We start from the raw sequence: 25,336 nt of genomic DNA, 5'->3' as shown, positions 1-25,336 counted from the left end.
GATTGCCTCTTTGTAATTTTGGGAATCGCGAATTGTTGCATACACAGTGTCGCTCACCCTGGCGTGGAGGACCCGCAATCTGTCGGCGTTGGACTGGACTGCTGTCGAGGCCTCAATGTAATCCTCGAAGCACTTCAACCAATGGTCGAAAGTATTCGACGCCCAGCAGCACGCGGATCCAACGTTAGCCGATCAGGCTTCAGCATCTGCTCCATTTTTTCTCGAACAAAATTTTCGGTATTTTGTTGTGAATAAAATTGATGCGCGATTGATTCACATGGGAGGCTCGGACGTACCCGGGAATAAAGGCTTTTATTCCAAACAAGATTGGAGCCACACTACTTAACAATACTATCCCAGACTAAGGGCTACTAGGAAGTAGCAGTGACCTTTATACTCCTGTAAGAAGGCGGAGCCGAACGGAGTGTACCACATAAACAATGATAACAGGTGGAACATCCAAACCCTAACCCCAACAGTAACAAGAGTAACATATGTACAAGTACCCATCGAGGTAACCATCTATGGTTCACCACACTTTACAAACTTTTAACAGCAATTAGTTATGCAATATTACACTCATCAACATTCACTAACGTTTACATTCAAACAAAGAGAATACGGCAAATAAACTAATGTTATTCACTCACCTACATCAGAGAGTAAAGGTTTACTAATAAAGGGAGGTTTGGTTACAATATTTTATTCATTCAGTTGATGTGAAAACAAAATCACAGTTGCTTCCATTTGTTTAATTGGAATTGACTTCAAAACTAATTTGATGCAACAGCTATATTAACAAGGGCATTAGCAGCAGGAAATGCTGTGTGACACTTCAAGGAGAGTTTTAATATTCCCTCGCAAACACCCATGCTGCTTGCACATCTGGACAACTCTGTGAAATACAGGATTGAGCAGTTCAGTTTCCAAATACATTTCTAACCAATCTGCCACAACTTTAAGGTATGGCTACTCAGGTGAGATGGTTAGCATCTGATTTTTTTTCAGCTATGTCTCATTTGAGATTAGTTATCAAATGACTGTTGATATGTAAATTGCATGTTGCAATGTTTAATATTTTCAGAGCTACTGTGCCTTTTAAAGGAAATGTACAAATATTTTCTAAATTTGGAAATATCCAAATCACCTCTTCAGAAATGTGAAATTTAACTCAATAAAGGAGTGAAGTTTTTACTTTGGGTACAATTGGTGATTTGGACTCAAGCAACAGTTGTGTTAGTTTTGGAAAGGCTTTTAATCCCCCCCAAAGTTTCTGCTCAAATTCATTTACGTTTTGCCAAATGTAGTACCAGCCGGCACAATCGATGAGGTGTTAGGAGATTTCTTTAATGTTTGTTTTAAAAATATTCTTTGATATGTTTATGTGTTTATTAGTGCAGATTGATTAATACAGTTAAAAATTAGTTTATCAGAACAAATAATTTTTAATCAATGGCTAGTCCACTACCTCTGAGTAACCCAATTTTAAATAACGGGAAGGATTTTTAAAAAATCTATACAGCATTATTTGCTGGTTAAGTTGGTCTACAGTAATCTGTTGCTTTAAATATATATATTCAAACACTTTTAGAAGATATCTGTAAGTGTCCTTGCATCCAACAGAGTAATCTTAATTTTTAAGAACTCGTCAAAAGTCTGCAACATGTGCAATTCGTGGAAACTCGTAAGGTTGATTTGTTCAATCTGTTGTGTGGCCAATTTTGTAGCTGGACTGGCTTAGAACATAGAGCAGCACTGCACAGGAACAGGCCTTTGGCCCACAATGTTGTGCCGAACATGACGCTAAATTAAACTAATCCCTTCTGCCTGCCCTTGGTCCATATCCCTCTATTCCTTGCATATTCATGTGCTTATCCAAAAGCCCCTTAAATGCCTCTATTGTATCTGCCTGCACCACCAACAGACACCTGACACTCTCTGTGCCCCTACTGGTGTAATATTTTTTTAAAGACAAGTGCAAAAAATCATGGAAACTCACTCTGCACTGGTTGTAATTTGGAACTGTAAACCTTGAATTTCTGAACTGGGGGTTGGCCAATCTCAGGCAAATTATGCTAAACATAACAGCTTAACCTGGCAGAAGTTCTACCCCTATGTTTAACCTGAATTTTATTGTGATAAAGAAGTAACTGGGACTGTTTTTGAAGAATAATTCTGTCATTGACACAAACATTTATTTTGTATGTATGAAATTGGAAACATTTAGAGTGGGCTTATTGAATACGTCACCCGCAGTTATCAGACTCCCACTTGCCACTGAATATTTATAAACTTCTCATTAATTCCAGTCTGCAAAGAAATTACATGTATCAATGTGTTAATCATTTCATTATCTCCCTAATTTATAATAGATTGTCTCCTCTATACGAAGGCACTGATTAAAGAGATCAAATGTTGATGAAAATACTAAAATAGAATTTCAAAATTACATTTTTAATCATTATGATTTGTCATAAAGTACTAATCTGTAATATTTCAAAATGAAAATATTGTGCTTAATATTTACATAAAATTTGACTTATTTTTATCTTGGAAGTTATGTTTCTATTGTTTTCAAAAGAAATGGCTAATAATATTTATACAACAAAATATCATCAAATTTTAACTCTTACAGTAACTTTTCTTGCCTGTTTATATCATAATTGTAGCTATTTCAAATTTACAACCAATACAATTTTCTTCCATTTTCTAAGAGACAGCCATCTTAATTTTGCTACTCGGTATTTTAATTTACAGTTTAAAATGGCAGAGGATATAACCTAACCTTGTAGTTTACAAATTTAATCCCTGTTTGCCAATGATATAAATATGCATTATTTTAAGGTTACTGTAAAAGTAATAGAAAGAATGTAAATATTAATTTAAAAACTACACGTGTAACTCTATAATTGAATCTCTTCAATCAGATTTCTTTCCTCGACATAATGCAGAAACATCCCTGATCAAAATCACAAATACATCCTATGAACATGATGCCCTCTCCATGTCCTATGAACACGATGCACATCTTTATCCTTCTCAACTTCTCCACAGTCTTTTACAACATCCTTCTCCAAAGTTTTTCCCCATTGTCACAGTGAGTGGAATTTATTTACCTATTTCTACTTCAATTATATTCACAGAATTCCCAACAGTGGCTTCTCTTCCACACTGTTACTGCTGTAGTTCCAAAAGATCTATCTTTAACCCCTTCCTATTTTTCTACTACATGATTTTCTTCTGTGACATCTACCAAATATCATGGGGTTGGATTTTCCAACATGCTTTGAGACCCTGACATCAAGACCAAATGGGAATCTTGAGCACAGACTTGCTAATAGCTAGATTGGCAGCACAATCTTCCCGGAGGTGGCATCCTAATTGGCTTTCCTCACGTTTGCCATCCTTAATAGGCTCCGGATGTTCTAGGCCCAGTCAGAGGGTTAGCAGTGCTGGAGCAATGACAGCCCCACTGGAAGAGGCGGGTGATTGCGGCTTTTCACCAACATGGCCCTCATTGGAGCTTGGAGCCACTAGCTCCAACGGTTGCCTGCTGCAAGGAGGTTGTCTCCAATGAGCTGGTGGTCTCTACACGCTGCAAGGGCCACTGTGCCAGTGGGGAGGTTCAAGTGACACCACAAAATTGTGCCTAGCCACCTTAATTGGTTGTCCACTTCCACATAGCAGGCGGCATGGTGGCACAGTGATTAGCACTGCTGCTTCACAGAGCCAGGGACCCGCGTTCAATTCCCAGCTTGGGTCACTGTCTCTCCGGAGTTTGCACGTTGTCTGTGTGGGTTTCCTTCGGGTGCTCCGGTTTCCTCTCACAGTCCAAACGATGTACTGGTTAGGTGCATTAGCCATGCTTAATTCTCCATCGGTGTACCCGAACAGGCGCCAGAGGGTGGCGACTGGGGGATTTTCAAAGTAACTTCATTGCAGTGTTAATGTAAGCCTCCTTGTGACACCAATAAATAAATAAATAAGATGATCCTGCTACCAATCCAAAGCTGGGAAAACTCCCTGATGCCGGGAGTGGGTCAGGGAGCTGCACCATTGTGAATGCCCCATCTTTTCTCCAGCCCTATCTCAATGGAGTCAGGAAAATCCAACCCATGGCATCAGGTTCCAAATGAATACCACAACATCCAGTTCTACTTCTCTGCTATTTATCTTGACAGTCTCCACTGCATGTATATTGTCATCCCACTTGACTGACATCCAATTTTGGATGAGTTGAAATGTCATTCAATTAAGCTTTGAGAAAACCAAAACCAATGTTTTCAGTTTCCACCGTAAAATCTGTTCATTTGCCAGTGATTCTATCCCCTTCCCTGGGCACTGTCTCAGGTTAGTCCTGGTTGTGCACAAGCGCAGTGACCTAATTTGCTCTGAACTGAGCTTCTGACCCTACATCCTCTCCATCACAAATACTAGCTTTCCCATCTCAGTAATCCCAATGTCAGTCCATCTGCTAGTGAAGCTCACATCCATACCATTGCCACCTCCAGAAACTACAATTCCAATACTGTCCTCTTGCATCTTTTACCTTTCACAAACATCAGCTCATCCAAAGTTACGCTGCTCATCCCCTGTGCTGCATTAAGGCCTACTCACTCATCATCCCTGTGCTTACTGACCTAAATTGGTTTCCTGGTCCACAAAGTCTCCAATTGAAATACTCCTTGTCTTCAAAATCCACCCCGCCACCCCCCTCCACCCACCCACACCACCATGCCCCTATTACTCCCAGCATGACTCCATCTCTCTAACTGACTCCAACCCTGCAACTTTCCCAGCACTCTGCATTCTCACTGGCCTCTTGTGAATCCCTCACATCCTTCGATCCACCACCATTGGCAGACATTCCTTCAGCCATCAAGACCCTCAGCTCTGCAAATCCCTTCCAAAACCTCACTGCTTCTCCAACTCACTACTCTTTTAAGATTCTCATCTGAAACTAGCTCTTCGATCAAGCCTCTAATCATGCATTCTAATATCCTCTCTTTGGTTTGCGGACAATTTTTTTTATCCAGTAAAGCTTCTGTGAAGTGATTTGGGATGTTTTTTCGATGCTAAAGGTGCTACTTAAATACAAGTTATCGTAGTTGTTACAAATGATGTATAAATATGATTTCAAGAGCTCTCCCTCAACGCAAATTTCAAATACCTAATAAAATAATGCCACAATATATTTAAGTACTATTTCTGCACAATTGATTTTATCCATTATGCACATGCTTGAACAATTCAACTTTTAATGCAATGTGCATTGAGGTATCAGAGCACAAATATATGCCTCAAAAACAAAATGCCATTCAATTATTTGAATATGCAATCAAGATGTCATTACAAGAAGTATTGTGGGACTCTTGGGATATATATTTCATAAAGTTTGAAACGTAACCTTGCAACCTTCAAATCAATATGTATTTGGAAAAAGTAAGAACTAAGGCATTAAAATGATGGCCATTTTATATGGTCTAACAATTCAATGTGGCAAGTTACAGAATAGTTGTGCACCGAAATGCTGTGGAAAATAGTAATAAATCTTTGACTGCCTGCTTCAGAAGACTTTCTCCAACCCATAAAAATTCTACTTAAAAAACAACTGAAGGCATACTGGGCCCAATTATCTCACAAAATGTAAACCATAAACATTTCCAGATATTGCTGTGGCATTGAAACCTGAATCTTGTTATATTTTTGATTCATCATGACTTACAGAGAGGGTTTGTGGTTTGAGAGCTAATTGCGGTCTGTGCTTTACAAACACAAAGAAAGAATCCATATTATGGAGAGCCAGCAGGCTTTTCACAGTCAGAGCTGTCTGTCAGAATTCTCAGCATTCAACTTTAATTGTGGAACTTCAGTCAAGAATGTTGCAAATGATAGGATATCATCACAGCCAATGGTTCGTGAAATATTCCAAATCATCAGCTGCTATATTTTTCCATTACACTTATTAACCAGAGATGTGAGACTGGATTTTATAGGGTGCACATGCCTCTGAATGCCTCCTTCGCTGCTGGTAAAATTGTGCCAGGGGGTCAGTATATAATTGTCGGATACTGTAGCCTTGACATGCTGCTCAATTTTATTCCCCCCTCACCGACCAACCTGCCCCCAAAGGGGGCCATAAAATCCAGTCCGGGGAATGGGTTACACATTAGTTTCAAAGGACTAGGAAGCGGAATGAAATTTGCAGCATCAATTACATTAAAGAATTGCAACAGGGCATAGAAAATAAACATCCAAAAACACACCAGAGTTACTGAGTAGATAAGGTACAACAATAAATCTCTCCTGATTGCATTTAATATTGGTATTCAAATTTGTATGCATGAATAAAATTTTCTGGCCTGGAATTTGCTTTGGAAGGATGATCAAATGCTCTGAGCATTTGACTGTACCATTGATATCAGGAAACATCCCATCTAAGTACACAGCAAGTTGAGGTGACTGCATGTGTTCATATGTACCACACCATGCCGTATAAAGAAAGAGAAGTTTATTGTAATGGTGTTAATGGTGATGATTGTCACCAATGATATGATGTTTGCCCCCCAACCTTCCTCCATTGATCCAAAGCCAACATTTGTTGAATACTCTTTATCACATACAACAATGCAGATGGTGACAACACAACGGATCTTGGAAACAGGATTACCACTCTGAAACAGACCAGCTGTGTACACAAATCAGGTTCATTTGGAGAGAGTAGTGCTACCATTCAATAATGATCTGATTACTGTTTAGAAAAGAGAGGATAATGGCAGAGTTTTGAACTTAAGATAGACAAAGCTGCCTTGTATATTCTTAAAAAGTACTATTACAGTTATCTTCCGGGTGCTGTTGATAATTCACTGATGATCAAGGACAAATTGCAATGTAATTAGAATTAAACATATTGCTATTGATCCAATATCACTAATGGTAAATTTGAGATTAATTCCAAAAACTGAGTTGTGATTAGTCTTAATGTTCAGTCTTTATGATAACTTTCTTTGCCATTCTCTGAATGACATAATCATCATTCAGGAATGCATTTTTTTATGCCTTAAAGCACAAATATGTGATATTGCTCCTGAAGGCGCCACACAGTTTTTCTATGGAATCGTTTGGTGCACTATGTTAAATTTAATCAATTATCTATCTCATGATTGCCCCAATAGTAACAGATTTATTGGGACCAACTCTCCAGCCTTTCCCAGAAATTATGGTCCCATGTATGGTATTAGAACTGAGGGTTTTAAGGAGTGTTGCTCAGACAGCAGTAAACTGCCATGCTCTCCTTTGAATGCTGTCATGGTGCCCTTAACATCTACCTGAACTATCAGGGCAGGCAACTGCAACCTCAGTTTAATGCACTGCAGCCAATGTAACAAGTCACTTAGGCTTAAAAAAACTGTGTGAAATGCATTTTATGACTTTCCAACAAGAAAGGCATTATAGAACATGACCATTATTGTAGCCATTGCCTTCAATGGAAACAGCAGTGTCAAAATGAGAGTGCCTCATGACTGAGGCACCTAAAACACCTGTGAGTAATTTTGATGAATTCCAAATCACTCAAGCTACATTATTTGTGCTTTTTTCAAATTGGTCTCAAAATTAAATTTATACTGGTGCATATGAACTGTTGAACTGATGTTTTACTGCTTAAGAATTTGATGTATCCATAAACCAGTCTGGAATTTCACACAGAATAAATCTTAAGACAAGCTGAACAATTTGAAAAATATAAGAAGATTTTCGCTGTTTTTAATACTATTAATAAATAAATAGCAGGTGTCCAATTCATTCTTAAGTTCTTAACATTATAAATTAACAGTATTTTGGATCTTGAGGTTACAGATTCATTTGATGATCTGTGGACTTCTGTGCAACAGGATGTTAAGACCGTTTAATGACACACTTCTCGGGTAAGCAATCATAATCATCAACTACATATACATGGTTGCAGTATTACTGAAAGAGAAAATACAAAAGCAAAGTTATTTACCTGACATTGTCATGTCTTTGGATGTATATTTTATGAAATATCCTTTCCGGAGGCTTCAGAAAATCTTCCTTCATTTCCATTGCCACATTTCTGGGCAACAGGCTCATTAGAAGTCTTTCCTGTGACAAATTACAGATTGAAATTATAGGTAATATACACGTAGTTTTCAAATTATTAGACCATTTAAAATTACTTTAAAATACCCAGGTGTCAGATTTAACAACTTACTAAAATTATTTATAATTATATCATAACTATAATTTATTCATTTGGGCATGATCAAATGTGAATGAATACAATTTTATTCATCCGATTCACTATTAATATTGTGTATACAGTCAAATTGTACATTATCCTGCAATTAAGACGCTTCAGTAAGGGAAATCAAACTTTAAAATAAATGTAAATGGGTTTTCTAAGCCTTTCCGAAGGGATTGAGTCTTCTTGGGAATAAGAAACTTGAACAATAGAACTGATACATTTAGCAACATGATTTTTTTAACATATAAAGTACAGCACCAAACTCACACATTTATGCTGGAAATTATTTGTGTGCCAATGATGTTTCCAATCATAACAACAAAACCAGTCAATTTTTTGTGATATGTATCATTACTCGATCAGCAAATCTAAATTTAACAATACAAGGTGAAGTAAAAATCATTGATGAAAAATGTAGGTTAGTAGAGAGATAGTACATTAGGATCCTTATGTATGCACTAAAGTTTATAGATAAATATGGACATTCAGCCTAACATGTGTTAATATTAAAATTACATGGCTAATTAACAAATTGAACAGTAACTGGGCAAAAGAAAAAAGAGACTCTGCAATATTTGTAATGCAGACATGCTACCCCTTTATATGCCCCACAGTGTCTGTGTAAAACATCGCGCCAACTTTTATGATTAATCATTCCGTAAAGAACTTGTCTGCAGCAGCTCCTAACTGACAGTTCATTGAAACCAGCTGAACTCCCATTGGCAGAAAGCGGGCTAATCCCCAAATAACTTGTGTCCCAGAGGACAGCAAAGTTAAACAATTTATGGTTATACATAGGCCCAAGTTTGGTTGTGCTAAGAAACCCTACTGCTGATCGATTGCAATGATACAAATTCTGAGAAGTTGAGGGACTGAATAAATGTGCTCAGAAGGGTTTCTTCCTCACTACAACTAGTAAAATATTTCTACCTTCACAAAGCATCAATCAGCTAGGACTCCAAGAAAATGATCTTTATGCAGAGAATGGGTAAGATTACTTGCCTATTAATGCAGTATAGGCCGTTAGTACACCCAATTTTAATTTCAATTAATATTTTCATTGGCTCCTGGAATCAAACAGGATTTCTGAATTGGGCCAAGGAACCAAATTGCTTTTGACTTTGGAATTTAAGCAGCTCTATCTATTTGTGCCAATCTTGACATCCATTCTTCAAGTCCGACATCTTACTGCCAGAAGTGCTGCAATTAATCATTTGAAACTATTTGATTTTATGATGTGAGTCCAGCAAAGAAGGAAGCAAGCATTATTACTAATTTCCACAATTATTTTAAATTTAGTTTGCTGACCATCAGGATTCAGAATGTTGCTTTTTTTAAACACCAGACACAGATTTACTCATTAAAAATTTTCTACAGGAAGGCATTTATAGTTTAGGATCAATGTACATGCTGAATGTGACAATTATCCAGTTGGCAGTTTGCATGTCATATTGCACTGTACATTACTTGTCATCCTTCTTTATTAGTCAACTCAATCACATCGTGCTTAAAAAGCCTGGTACTATAGACTTAATTATAATGCCCAACTGGGTACCCGGTTGGTTCAGTGTGATTTTTACATTGCACATTCTGTACTGTTTACCACATTAAATCATTCATTTTAATATTTGTCACCAGTTTATTTTGACTGTGAACTCGAAGAAAATACAGTTAAATCTGAAAAGAAAATCTTGCAGATTAATTGATTTACTTAATTTTATTTGAAGTAGGACTAGTCTTATTTCATGGTCCCCGTGACTGAACTTCTGTTTTATCAACCTGACAATCTAAACGATTTGCTTCATCAGAAAACAACTGATTTTCTCTCAGAAGACAGTTACAACTTGAAAGCAAATGCAAGATTCTTCTCTCCGAAGACATACAACCATAGAAAACTGACTTCACAGAAGGAAATCACTCGGCCCATTGTGTTGTACTGACTCTTTTCAAGAACAATCTGAGCCTAATTCCACTGTGCCATAGTGTTGTTTTGCTGCCTGCTTCAAATTTGTAACAACTTTCCTTTCAAAGCGCAATGGCCTCTGTCACAGTCATCTCCTGTGGAAAATGACTGATCTCTGCATAAAGAAAGTTCTCCAACTCATCTCTTCATTGTTGCAGTGAACATTGACAATTGACAAACCTTCATCACTGATTCCCCATCCAGATCCTTTCCCACCTTTACACTTTCAAAAGCATTCAGAATGCTGAACACATAGTAAGTCTCATTTTAACCTGCTTGGCTCAAATCATAGAATCCCTACAGTGCAGAAGGAGGCCATTCGGCCCATCAAGGCTGCACCAACAATAGTCCCACCCAGGCCCTATCTCCGCAACCCCATGTATTTACCCTGCTAGTCCCTGCATGGTCAATCAACCTAACCCGCACATAACCACTACACTGCAGGAACAGCTATCTTTGGAGTGTGGGAGGAAACCAGAGCATCCGAAGGAAACCCATGCAGACATGGGGAGAACATGCAAACTCCACACAGACAATACTCAAGGGTCCCTGGTGCTGTGAGGCAGCAGTGCTAATCACTGTGCCACCATGGTTAGCACTGCTGGAAATAGTTCCAATACTACAAATATTTCCTTGACTCAGCACAAAGAAGTGTTGATTATTTTATGATAAAAACATAATATCAAGAATCTCTATAACAAATATACTACATGCATATTGCACATATATTAATGTTGAGTAAAATATTAAACACTTGAGCAAAAAGAACAGAACTTGTTGGAAACACTTAGCAAGTCAGTCAGCATCTGAGGTGAGAAGAAACAATTTATCCCTTTCTCAGATATATTCTGATCTGCAAGAATGGAGTTTCCTTTTTGTCAAAGCTATGGCAGACCTGAGGCAGAAAGGCCCAGGAAGTTCAAGGCTTAACTCTTTTCTCTCCACAGATGCTGACAGGTTTTATCTGCTACGTATTCCCTGCATTTTTAAACATTTAATTTCAGATTTCCAGCTCCGACAGGAGTCTGTGGTTCTCTTATATTGGATATTTCAGAACATGTATGTATTTCGCAGTTCTGATATTACTTGTCAGGGGAAATATACGTTAAAAATGTCCACGGAAAAGGAGATCGGGTGCGGGAACGTACATTTGAAAAACGTGATGGTTTCACTCAATAGTCTGTTCACTCAATAGCCTCTCCAAGTGGAGAGGATCTCCAAGAAGATCGCGCATATCGACACAAACATCAAGTTTCTACAGGACTTTAACCTGGTGTTGTTAAACTTCTTACAGATCAAACTAAGCCATGGCTATCAAAAGAGTAAATGTTAAGTACAGTGATGAACATTGTTAGGGCGTCTGCAACTTTCGGAAGCCAGTTAGTTTCCGAGAAATATTAGATATTTCTTAATCTCTCTCAACTTCAAACCAGCTTGTTTTCTGTCTTTCAACAATCATTTATTCACCGGCATATTATTCCCTTAGTTTACATGTTTTTGATATTTTCCATACAAATGTAAAACTAGTTCGATTCGTTCCATTAAATCTACAATATCCGTGAGGAGGTGCATAGATTTTTCTTCACAACCTGACACACACCCCCACAGTTTTTTACTCGTATCTCTCAGGTTTTTTGCGCTTCTCACTCTGTCTCCACAGGCAACCGCACTGACCTGTTTCTCGTTTTCATCCTCTAGACGAAGGCGTTCCTCGATGCAGTTCCTCGCCTGTAGAAAGGCTTTCCTCTGGGCTCTCTCCGTCAGGATCCTCACAAACACCCCGGACACATTCACACTGGCGAACAGAACAGCGTTGGCCACAAGCTGTGGGGAGGGCAACACAGAAAAAAAAACATGCATTGCAATCAATCCCTATGTCTCTTAAACTCAGACTCATACATCCCCAAAAAGCAACGTGACTTGTTTTTCCCCCAGCAACAGTAAAACTTTTTTTCCGATTTTTCAACACCCTGCCAAGATCCTGAGGAAGTAATGGTAATGACTTAAAGTAGTTATGGTTAATCGTTTTACACACACACACACAATCAATAAAGTCTCTCAATTCGCCACTCTGTTAAAATCAGATCCTGTCTAATGTGACCCCCCTTCAGTAACATCGCACATTATCAATAGGGGAATCTGAGCGGCCCCAGTCCAAATCCTCCCCCATTTACTTTTCCTGACTTGTTACTCGCTGGGAAACAGTCAGTGATGGTCCTGTACTGTCACTCCAGAGTGCCCGGGATTGTCCTGGGTGAGAGTTTTATGGAATAGGCTCCGCAGGGGGCGAATGGTCTATCCTGAAGAAAATTAGGGGAATAGATGTTTTAAAGTTGATCTAAAAACAGTGCAGTGAGGGTGCAATCTGTAATTTGCAACTGGAACGAGACAGGAGCTCTCCCCGTATTATTTTCAGACTAAAATTCGAAATGAATGCGATGTTTGATACAGGTCAGCAAGAAGGAGTCAGCGCGATTGGCAAAAGCAATTAGTAACGCAATTTGTAATCTTTATCCAAGGTGTTTTATTGCGAGCAGGACTTGAACCTTGTTTCCAGTTAAAAGGCGGCAGTTAGAATGGAAAGAGAATTTAAACACTTAAGCAAACATGACTAAGTTATAATGGATACTCTTTGTAACCAAAGAATGAAGAATTCACCAATTATTTACCAACAATAAAACGCCCCTGTAGTCAGGCCCTTTTCAAAGGCTGGGTGGGGATAGGCGAGGGAGTTAAAATTGTAATTCTTACACAGCGTTTTGAACAGATACAGAACCCGAAGGAGGTGTTTTTGCGAAAATGAAAGTCAGACCAATACAGCAGCCCAACTACCCGGAGCTGCTGCCCAGACCTGCCGAGTTTTTCCAGCATTCCCTGTTTTTTTTATTTCAAGGATCCACCAGGATTGTGATTCAGTCGATCGGTCTGAAAGTAACAAAGTGGGACCGACCTGATCGCAGTCTATCAAATTCCACTGAACGGCCAAAGACAGAAGTTTGAAAGTTAGCCCTGGTAACTAGAGATGGATTATGTTCAGAATCTGCCAGGAACAGGAAGGATCATAGAACCCCTCTAAACACACACACGGAAATATGGTTCAGAGTTCATCCAAGGACATTGAGATAAAGGGTTTTGGATGGTACTGTTTTAAATCTTACATTTCCCTTTACAGACAACACGCAATGATCCTTTCCACAGTAGCGGAGAGGATTGCCAGCAGGACTTACCGTGCGCCAGAGTCGTTGCCTCCTGGATGTCACCGAGGTGGCGGTGACTATGATGTGGGAGACGGCCACCATCAAGCCGAAGATGATGGCCAGCAAGGTCCGAACGGGCAGCAGCGAGTAGGCGACAAAAGTGACCAACATCAGCTGCCACATACCGTGCTCCGGGGAGATGGGCTGCTCCAAGCCATAGGATCCGAGAGAGAAGGGACAGCAGAGGAAGGAGAAGGTAAAGGCGAACAGCAGGCTGAGTTTGACGATCTGCTGCAGCTGGGTGACCTGCAGGTATTTGACATTGGTGACAATAAACAGCGAGACGAAGATGATGCAGTGAACCGGGTGCGAGCCCTTGGAGATGGAGAGCCGCGGGCCGGACATTAACTCCACGATGGCCAGAGTGGCCGTCATGACGATGAGGATGGCCAAAGCTTTGAGGGTGGCCGTCTGCTCCAGCTTCAGGTTATAATTCTGGAAGAGTAACTCCAGCTCCTTGCAGTCGAACTCGTCCTCGCAGCTGAGAGTGTCGAGAGCGGAGCCCGGGGCGCAGAGACACTTCTTCCTTCTTGTCCTGACTTTACGAAACGGTATTTCCTCCATGTCATTGCCATCCAAAACAAAAGCACCTCCAGCCACTTCTGTCCGCCCGCCTCGCTCTTGTTAGGGTTGCAGTTCTGGCCGAATCCCCAGGTCGATGAGAATGAGTTAGAGCTTCAAACCGAGCCCAATACACACATACACAACACACTGACACACACAGATCTCCCTTGCTAATGTCAGCGGGGATGGGGAACAGAAATCAGGCTGGGTAACCAAGATAACAGACAACTAGATAAAAGCAAATAACACACAACTAGAAGTTGACGATTGGCAGCTCAGGCTGAAGCCGGAGCCCCGGGACTGCTGGCCTCTCTGCCCTGTTGATGCACACATACACACACACAGAATGGTCTCATCCTAACCCCACAGCCTGCTACCAGGGACAGATTAAAGACGCCTGCGCAATGACCCCCCCCCCCCTCCCAGAAACAACTCACGCCTCACACCCTAAAACAGCTCAGAAGACAAACCTGAGATATTTCTGTGTGTGTGTGTGTGTCTCCCAGCACACTCTCACTCCCGCATCAGGTACAACAACCAAGCACGCTGGAGACCCACTGAAACACACCGAGACAGAGAGACCCACTGAACCACGCTGAGACCCACTGAGATTCACCGAACCACGCTGAGACCCACTGAGATTCACTGCAGCACACTGAGACCCACTGAGAAAGCGAGACCCCACTGAAACACACAGAACCACTGAGGCAGAGACTCACTGAAACACACTGAGACCTACTGAAACACAGAGAAAGAGACCCACGCAAACAAGCTGACACTGAAACACTGAGACACTCGCAGCAATGACAAGGAATCAGCCCACTTGTACTTTTAACATGATGCTCACGAAAGGTGGCGCCAAGAAAAGTGAAAGGTCGCTCACTGGCGTAATAAAACAAGTGGCCGCTTTGCAAAAGGGAACGGGGAAGAAGAAAACACATCGAGTGGAAACGTGCAAGGAATGAAGGTCTGTTTCCATTCAAGCCCAGGCTAAGGCAGTGTCTGTCAGGTGGAGAGAGAAAGCAAATCCCCTCCGCCCGCCAGCCGGCGTGTTTCTATGTTTCAAACAGGATGCTGGGTGTAACTGATCGGGCAATGGACGCTTTGCCTTTTGTAGGTCATATCAATAGCTGTGACCCTGCTGAATCCTAGCTTGAACTGGAAAGCCGCAGGATGGTGCTGTGTTCTCAAACACTGTTGCTTCGCTGCCCGCAAGCCAGCCAAGTGTTTTAAGATTTCCAGCGTGTCCACCCCTTGCACATCTTACACATTTAATAAGTGTTTGCCTTTCCAATTGATCTGGAAACGCAATCTAGTTGCAGGGGAGCGAGCAGATTTGCATAAATTGCTCTTTAATGCCATTTGCCGTGTGACCGTGCAGACTAAAAATAAACACAGCCCGTGTTGGTTCGGCTTAGTGAGGCAACCCAATTTCTCCTCTCGATCCCCAAGCGTTTTAAAAATAAATAACATGTATTCTGGGGGGAGCAGACTTTTAAATAGAGTCTCAATAATAAGACAAGCGACCCTGATTCCATTAAATTAATGGTCTGGTGCATTAGATTTGAATTGTGACTGGTGTGGAAAAGGCAATGAAGTAAGGCGATTGAAACAGGGGCTTACTGGAGTCTGGGTGAGCCTTGCATCCCCCCCCGCCCCCCCGCCAGTGCGAGGTTATAGTTTACAGGGGGGTTGGGGGGAAAAGCTGTTGCTCTTAATCTCTTCCCCTGCAAAAAATCTAATCTGGGACTGAGAGACAAATCCGGTCATGTGAAGAGAATGTCCGCCGGTGGCTCCGTAAGCACCGTTAGCAGATGGTGTCAGTCGGATTAGTTTGGGACGTTGCGTTAATTGGACAGTCAAGAGGTATTTCAATGGCAGCAGCGCATCTCTGCACAATGTTCACATTTACCTCCAGTGGAGATCTCCGGTGTGAAGGACTTTTTCACAGAGACCCACAGGTAACATTTCAGCTGCGGGACATAAGAAACAAAACTCCTCACCTTCACATCTGTCTCGTCCAATTAAACGCTTAGCAGCTTAATGTATAAACGCCACCGCCAATACTACAGACAGCATAATGAAAGGCGCCACTATTAGAAAACTTTCTACCAGTAATACATCTCGGTTAAGATTTACAATGAACACTTGGACTCATGTTTAAGGGCGGCACGGTGGCATAGTGGTTAGCACTGCTGCCTCATAGCGCCAGAGACCTGGGTTCGATTCTGGCTTGGGTCTGCACGTTCTCCCCGTATCTGCGTGGGTTTCCTCCGGTTGTTCCAGTTTCCTCCCACAGTCCAAAGATGTGCTGGTTAGGTGAATTGATCATGCTAAATTCTCCCTCAGTCTACCTGAACAGGCACCAGAGTGTGGCGACTAGGGGATTTTCACAGTAACTTCATTGCAGTGTGAATGTAAGCCTCCTTGTGACTATTACATAAATAAAACTTTAAATCTCCTCCCCACTATTTAAAGGACGATAAATTTTATCCCTGAGATAAAAGCAAAATACTATGGATGCTGGAATCTGAAACAAGAACAGAAAATGCCGGACATTCTCGGCACTACTAACCACTGTGCCAGTGTCGTGGGTTCAGTTATGGACTTGGGTCACTGTCTGTGTGGAGTTTGCACTTGCTCTCTGTGTCTGTGTGGGTTTCCTCCGGGTGCTCTGGTTTCCTCCCACAGTCCAAAGATGTGCAGGTTAGGTGGATTGGTCATGCTAAATTGCCCCTCAGTATCAGAGGGATTAGCAGGGTAATTATGTGGGGTCACGGGGATAGGGCCTGGGTGGGATTGTTGTGGGTGCAGGCTTGATGGGCTGAATGGTCTCCCTATGCACCTGCTGGGATTCTATGATTCTAGGTCTGACAGCATCTGTGGAACGAGAATAGAGCCATTGCTTCGAGAATGGATGTCCTTCATCAAAGCTCTTTACCCCGGTTGATATTTTTGTATGTCAGTCGTCACTCACCATCAGCGGATTATCTGACTGTATTGTCTGTGTGCAGATTGGCTGCCCCCTTCCCTACATAACAACCGTGACTATACCTCAGAAGAAGTTAAAAACAGAAAATACTGCAAAAACTCAGCAATGTCACATTCAGCATTCAATTCCATTTCTCTCCACAGAGGCTGCCAGGCCAGCTGAGTTTTCCCAACATTTTCTCTTTTTATATCAGATTTCCAGCATCCACGGTATTTTGTTTTAATTTCAGAAAAAATTCTTTGGCATGTTCTGAGGATGTGATAAGACATTAAAATGCAAATTGCTTACTTTGCGGATGTTTAAAACATGCTGTCGAATAAGGTGTTTGATATTTTTATGAAGGCACAATGCTGGAATCCTGTGGAGGGTACAGGTGTCTCCACCTTTGATTGGAGAGCTGCGAATTCATGAGAATGCCCTTTGTAGCTTGTGCCACTCAAGAACTTAATAGGCCAGCGGCAGGCTCTGCCCTCCTTCCCCACTCAGCAAGGACCCAGGAAGGAATATAGGAACAAAGGAATAGGAGAGAGGGTAGACCAGTGGGCCCACTGAGTCTGCTCCACCATTCAAACAGATCATAGCTGATCATCTGCCTCTACGCTATTTTTCCACTATCCCCCTGATGTCATTAGTATCCAGAAATCTATTGATTTCTGTCTTGAACCGGCTTTCACGGCCCTCTGGAGTAGAGAATTTCAAAGATTCACCACACTCTTGAGTGAAGAGATTCCTCCTTATCTCAGCCTTAAATGGCCTGCACCTTCTTCTGAGAGGTGTTCCCCGGTTCAAGACTCAGCAGCCAGGGGAAACATCCTATCCACACTTACCCTGTCATGCTCTGAGAATTTTGTACGTTTCTATGAGGTCACTGCTCATTCTTCAAAACTGTGAGAGAAAGCAAGCCTAGTTCCTGGAATCTCTTCGCATAAGACAATCCCACAATCCCAGGAATCAGTCGGGTGAACCTCTGGCAGAGGTTGTGCATAGTAGTATACAGTCAGGAGGGCGTTGCCCTGGGAGTCCTCAACATCCCTTGACGTCATGGGCAAGGACACCTCCTGCTGATTACACGTACTCCCCCCACCCGCTTCCCAGCTCATAGTCAATACTCCACCATGTTGAACACCAGTCAGAAGAAGCATGAATGTGGAAAGTGGGCAGAATTGGGAGTCCTCAATGTCCCTCGGTCATGCCACGACCAGCCGAGCTGGCTGAGTCTGCTAGGACTGCTAGGCTGGGTCTGTGGCAGGTGGTGAGGGAACCAACAAGAGGGAAAAACATATTTGAAATCACCCTCAGCAAACTGCCTGCCTCAGATGCATCTGCCCATGAGAGTGTCGATAGCAGTGAGAACCGCACAGTGATTGTGGAGACAAAGTCCCATCTTCACACTGAGGGTACCCTCCATCATGTTGTGTCACAGACACTGTGGTAACTTCAAACAGATCTAGCAACTCAGTGTGGGCAACCATGATGTGCTGTGCATTAGCAGCACAGAATTGTACTCAACCACAATCTATAACCTCATGGCCTGGCAAATTCCTCACTCTACCATTACCACCAAGCCAGGGGATCAACCCGGGTTCAATGCAGGAGGACATGACAGGAGCATCACCAGGCAATGATGTTTCAACCTGGTGAAGTGACTATTAGAGTGCGAAACAGCATTAGCAGCTGGCAATAGACAGAGTTATGTGATTCCACAACCAACGGATCAGATCTAGGCTCTGCAGTCCTGTCACATCGAACCATGGATGGTGGTGGACAAATAAACAACCCCTGGGAGGTGGAGGCTCCATAAATATCCCCATCCTCAGAGATGGAGGAGCCCAGCACATTAGTGCAAAAGATACTGCTGAAGCATTTGTAACAATCTTCAACCAGGAGTGCTGAGTGGATGATTGAACTCAGCATCTTCCAAAGGTCCCCAACATCACAGATGTCAGTCTTCAGTCAATTCAATTCATTCAATGTGATATGAAGAAATGGTTGAAGGCACTGGATACTGCAAAGGCTTTGGGCCCTGACAATATTCTGGCAATAGTCCTGAAGACTTGTGCTCCAGAACTTGTGGCACCCCTAGGCAAGCCTTTCCAGTACAGTTACAACACTGGCATCTACCCAGCAGTGTAGAAAATTACCCAGGTATGTCTTGTACAAAAAGCAAGAAAAATCTAACCCAATCAATTACCACCCCAACACTCTATTTTCAATTATTAGCAAGGTGATGGAAGGGGTGATCAACACTGCTATCAAGCAGCACTTGCTCAGCAATAACATGCTCATTGGCACTCAGTTTGGATTCCACCAGGGAAAGTCAGCCTCTGACCTCAGCCTTGGTTCAAACATGGATAAAAGGGCTGATCTAGTTTGATCTATTTGACTATTGTTGGAGATAGCCCTCCCAATTTTGTCACAAAACTCCCAGATGTTAGCAGGGAGGTCTTTGCAGGGGCATCGTTATTTCTGGTGCTGAAATCAATGCCAGTGGTCTGTCCACTTTCATTTCTTTTAGACATTTTAGTGGTTTGATACAATTGGGTGACATGCTAGATCATTTCAGAGAGGATTTAAGAGTCCAACACATTGCTCTGGATCTGGAGACACATATAGGTGAGAACAGCTAAGGACGTCAGATTTCCTTCCCATTAGTGAGCCAGATGGGTTTTCTTTACAACAATCCACAATGGTCATCATTAGAGTTTTCATTCCAGATTTTTGTTGAATTCATATTTCATCATCTGCCATTGTGAGATTCAAACATGGCTCCCCAGAGCATTATCCTGGGTCTTTGAGTTGCTTATCCAGTGACATTACCACTACACCACCTCCTCCCCATATAGGAGCATCTGTAGGCTCTTCAGCCTTTTGAGACTGCTCAGCCATTCAACAAAATGATGGGTGATCTGGTTATGGTTTCAACTCCACTTTGCCGTCTGCTTCCCATAACCTTTGTACCAAAAATCCATTTAACTCTGCCTTGAATAAATTCAGCCTCCACTGGGTAGAGAATTCCACAAACCAGCAGCCCTTTGAGAGAAGGAAACTTTCCTAATCTCCATTTTAGTTCTCTGATTCTTAAACTGTGTCCCCTCGTTTTAATCTCTCCCACAACATGAAACCCCTTCCTATTATTCACCCGATCAAATCTCCTCAGGATCTTATATGTTTCAGTAAGATGACTTCACATTCTTCTAAGCTCCAGTGGGTATAGGCCCAACCTATCCAACCCCCTCATCTCAGGAATGAATTGAGTAATGCATTTTTAAAAATCCACAATCATTTTTACATTGCCACAAAATCTATTAGAATTTTAATTCAAGTGAATGACTTCTTAAGACATAATCTTAAACTTTGCTAAGATTCCAGAGCCGACCAAATCAGGTTTGTGAGATTCAAGTGCAGGCAACTTATATCTAGAATATAAGATTATGTTACATGAAGCAAATTGCATCTTGAATCCTGCCACTGAACAATTGGGTATCTTATTTTATGGTGTGTTTTGTGCTGCCTCTTCTCATGTAAAATTAGCAGATCATAAAGTTCACAGCACCCCATTTGGCAGAAGTCAGTCGACTCTGATTCAGCAGCCCAAATGATCGAATAGGTCAATAGGTATGACTTCTAGGATTGCCTTCCTTGTGTTTGAAGAAAATTGTTTCAAATTAAACTTGTTAAGGAGGTTAGTATTGACATAATTGTGTTACAATCTCCAGGATCTTGATTGGAATACAGCCCAGCCTAATGAAATGAGAAACTCTAATCAGCTGAAGGGAGATTGGGAAATCTTAACAAACTTTATCTGCAGCATGAAAGTAATCACAATTCGATGCCAGTAAGTACTGAATTGGCAGCCTTAAGAAAGCCATGATGATGGTTGTGTAGGAAGTGAAAAGATGCCACATTACAATAGAGTAGGAGGTGTCTCTGAAGTTGAGGATAAGGCACACAGTTATGGTTGAGTCGAAGAAGCATTATCTACACCTGACTTGAGAACGATTTCTGCTGAGTTAGAAGACAGCATTCATGCTTTTACTAATTTTATTTCTTCTATTTTGTGAGTAAAATGTGAAGTAATGTTGGCAGAAAGTGCTGATTTAATTCTGCTCTGAAAGTGCTTACTACCGATAATGGATTTAAATAATAGTGTTAAAGACAGGAGAGAGGGGGAAACTGAACATCTTCATACTCTGACTGTCTGTCCTTAAACAGATGTTTTTAATTGTTTTAAAAATAGTCTGTGGCAGGTTTCCCCAAACCCTCAGTTTGCATGGCTCAATTTTAAAAGTAACTTACAGCAAACTCTCGATGTGATGAACTCAGAAGGTTAGTTTATTCCAGATTCAATCCCTGAGCAGGTTGTATGTGTGTGTTGGGGGTAGGGGGGTGGTTGCTGGTGGGAAGTAGGGTGGAAGTGAGGGAGTGAATACACACACACAGGAGGAGGATAGAAAAAAGAGAGAGTTTTACAACCATGGATAACAATAGTAATAAATAGATCCACATGTTTTCTAGAGTCCAGGAGGTCAAAATGAGGAGTTTCCTTTGTGATGGAGTTCAATTTAGTTCAGTCCCTGGTTGGAGACAGCAGCACAAAAGTCATTTAACATGAGTGACAATGCAGCATGATGAGGTTTCTCTACATGTGCTGCTTGGCAGAAAGTGGTCGATGCTTTTAAAGTGAAAGCAATTTCGAGGAGCTGAGGTGTATTGCTGACTGCTTGTTGGAGGCAATCAGCAGACTGCTTGTTTCTCAGTTCTCAGCTGAATATAGAAATTTCAAAATAGCCACTTCCTCCACACTGATTTCAAAAGAGATGTTTATCTGGTGTCTGGATCTGCTTTGTGTCTTGTGGCTTGTAATACCCCAGTTATTAGCCTATGTTGCGGATTTTGTTTTGGGACCCATTGTCTGGGCAGATACTATGACCAGAATTTTCTGGCCATTCACACCAGCAGGATCTTCTGGTCCTGCTGATGGCACACCTGCACCGCATGTTTCCCAGTGGTGAGGGGTGCATTCAATGGGAAGCCCCATTGATAACGGTGGGACCAGAAGATTCTCCCACCAGCCAATGGTGGGCTGTCTCCCACCACCGTGAAACACATGGAGAGCTGCTTGATAAATTCTGCCCAATGACTCTGCTAGAAGGGTAAGCTTATAAAGATGCAAATGATGCCCATTTTCCCCTTTTGAAATAGGCCTGGACCACCCCTGGTGTGTAATGGGTCTGCACTTCTACGTGAATGAGTTTTGATCTTTGCAAGTCCCCTGGTTTCATAATTTTCGGCCGGAACTCTACTATCTTGCCCACCACAGAATTGGGGTCGGCAAGGCTCCAACAACAGAAATCTCTGTTGACCTCAGGCGGGAATTTCCAGTCTCGCTCAAGCGAGGCTGTAAAATCCTGCCCATAATGTCCTTACAACGGCGAGATTCCATAAGGATGAGAGTGGAACTCCTTTGTTCTTGTAACGCCTACTGGAAGCTTCCAGGACAGATGGCCAATCCTGTGAGTCATGTGACCTGAGACGATGACTATGAATCATACAACCATCTTTAGGTTCAACAAAAGTCAATCCTAAAATAGTTAAAAAAAACTGTTTGATGTACACATTTTTGATTTCTTTCATATCTTATTGACAAGTCAGTAGCAAAAAAATGAGAGGGAAGCAGAATTTTTCAATCATAATGCCTTATGAAAGCTTTTTGCAGATTTAATTGATGCAATTTTCCTCAAATGCAAAGTCAAGGTGGAAAATTTTCCGTGTAGTTAGACGTGAATTTATTGACAATGAATGGGAACATTTGAAGGCATCGACATAGCTGTGGCAGAACTGAATAACATGTTCCTATGATGATTAGTGGTTCAAACAAACATTCTAAACTAGCAATAAATTACATTCTAAAAACTAACACTGACATCATTAGCTTGACTTCTGTGATTGGGATTGAGGCTGAGTTGAAACAACTGCTTCTGACATTATTGCAGTCTGCTTTAGTGATTATTGTGTTATCACGAAAATCCCTTTAAAAAAAATACATAATTAAATACAATGAATTGTTTGATTAAAAACAGACACTAAGAAAACTGCACTTAAAATTTTCCAAATGTGTATGAAAGGCAGAGTTCTGACTTTGTAATGAGTATTACAGTGTTCATAGCACTGCCATTTTTGATAGCTTCAAAATTAAAAACTTTCAATTGGGCAATCTTCATGGTGTGTGATCAAAAACAGACTCTCTACTTTCCAAAAATACAGGTTACAAATGCACAGATATACATATTCATATGCTGGATAATGTTATCAATTCCCATTGGAGTTTTTTTCTGAAAATATATTTCTTCATAAAATTTATAAGATTACATCATGTGACCACTCAAAGTTGACATTACTTAAGATGCAAACCAAGTCAGTTTCTTTCAATAGTGCATATTACTCACTGTATTTACAATTACAGTTGATATTTACCATACTCGTTACATATTGAACAGACAGCTTGAGGGGCTTTCCACAGTTTTCAGCCCGTGGTTGTACTGTTGCTGAAGGGCATTAGACAGGGGCCTTTCCCCACTGAGCCTTTGCGGCAGCTGCCCTAAGCTTCAGTGGGTCCCTCGGCATGTAATCCTGTACTTTCAAACATCAGCAACACTGGTTCATGGACAACTCTGCGCTGGAAGACCTGCAAGTTATGGCAAGACCAAAAAATATCCTTCACTGAGCTGATGGTCCTCCAGTTGCAGTTGATGTCTGCAGAATGAGCGGTTGAGTAAAGAAAGGCATATGAGAGAAAGATGATGTTGTACACATGCAGCAGAAGACAGATTGGATGGTGGAATTCTATTTTTTGATTGTAATCAGGGGAGTGCCCAATTGCAGTCTGCCACTACCACAAATTTTGCAGTAGAGTATCCTGCATTTGGCGATGTTACAACGCCAGTACCCCAAAGTGCAATGGGCTAGTCTCGTTCTGGGAGAAACTTTTGCTTCCAAAAACTATTCTTTATTCATAAAATTTGTACATAAAAGTACATTACAAACATTTCAATTTGAAAATTACAGAAAGTGCAATAAATTTCAACTTTCCTCCGTCTATGTGGTAACTTCCAGTCCATATTTGGGATGTTTGTGTGTAAGGTGTGTGTACCCTTTACCATCAGAGTGATTTTTCTTCCCTTATAATAAATTTGAGCTGAAGGCTTTCTGTTGATTTTAAGATAAGAGAAGGTTATTTATTATCACACACTTACCCCAGATGTTTGAACGCGATGTCTCAATCACACGTCTGACTCACACTATCACACACGTAAAGATTAGACACACGAAATTCAAGCTCTAATTTTTTTTAAAAATGGAATGTATAACTCCTTGTTAAACAAAATGGAATGTATGTCACCTTCTTGGTTGAGCTGACACTTCAGTTGGAGTGAAGGTCTTTTAGAAACTAAAGGATTTTAGTTTCCAGGAAGGAAGAGTGAGGAGGTCCTAAAGAGTGAGTACAAAGAGCTTGGAAGGAAGTTAAAAAGCAGGACCCCGAGGGCAGTAATCTCAGGATTGCTACCTGAGCCACATGCCAGTGAGGGCAGGAGTAGGATGCTTGGGCAGATGAACACGTGGCTGAGGAACTGGTGCAGGGGGCCAATTCTTGGATCATTGGGACCTCTTCTGGGGCAGGTGGGACCTGTACAAGAGAGACGGGTTACACCTAAACTACAAGGGGACCAATATACTTGCAGGGAGATTTGCTAGTGTTTTTGGGGAGCGTTTAAACTAGATTTGCAGGGGGATGGGAACCAGAGTGCCAGAGCAGATAGTGGAGCAGGGGTAAAAAGACAGGTTAGTTCAAGCAAAATCACAAATGGAAGGGTAGAGTGTGGTGGAAATAATCTTTTGAGGTGTGTCTATTTCAATGCCAGGAGTATTGTGGGGAAGGCAGATGAGCTGAAGGCGTGGATAGACACATGGAAATATGACATTATAGCCATTAGTGAAACTTGGCTACAGGAGGGGCAGGACTGGCAGCTCAATGTTCCAGGGTTCCAATGTTTCAGGCGGGATAGAGGCAGAGGGATAAAAGGTGGGAGGGTGGCATTGTTGGTCAGGGAAAATGTTACAGCGGTACTCAGGCAGGATAGATTAGGGAGCTTGTCTACAGAGGCCCTATGGCTGGAGCTGAGAAACAGGAAAGGTATGACCACATTAATGGGGTTGTATTATAGACCACCCAATAGTCAGCGAGAATTGGAGGAGCAAATCAGCGGAGAGATAGCTGACAACTGCAAGAAACACAA

The 25,336-nt window shown here is 41.5% G+C and overlaps 1 protein-coding gene across 1 annotated transcript in view; it reads right to left on the bottom strand.

The window, feature by feature from the left end:
* The window catches only part of LOC144508552 (adenylate cyclase type 1-like), a 273,546-nt gene extending 259,487 nt beyond the window's left edge, over window positions 1–14,059 (bottom strand). Inside the window, exons 1-3 of the mRNA XM_078236602.1 lie at window positions 13,457–14,059; window positions 11,904–12,053; window positions 8,006–8,124 (exon numbers count right to left, since the gene is read on the bottom strand). Coding sequence (XP_078092728.1) covers window positions 8,006–8,124; window positions 11,904–12,053; window positions 13,457–14,050 — 863 coding nt within the window. The 5' untranslated portion in view covers window positions 14,051–14,059. The remainder of the gene's footprint in view (window positions 1–8,005; window positions 8,125–11,903; window positions 12,054–13,456) is intronic.
* Between the last annotated feature and the right edge of the window lie 11,277 nt (window positions 14,060–25,336).

Source organism: Mustelus asterias, chromosome 2 (genome assembly GCF_964213995.1).
Source record: "Mustelus asterias chromosome 2, sMusAst1.hap1.1, whole genome shotgun sequence".
Taxonomy (NCBI): Eukaryota; Metazoa; Chordata; class Chondrichthyes; order Carcharhiniformes; family Triakidae; genus Mustelus; species Mustelus asterias.
Note: the sequence above shows the minus strand (reverse complement) of the source record. Positions and strands in the feature narration are given on the sequence as shown.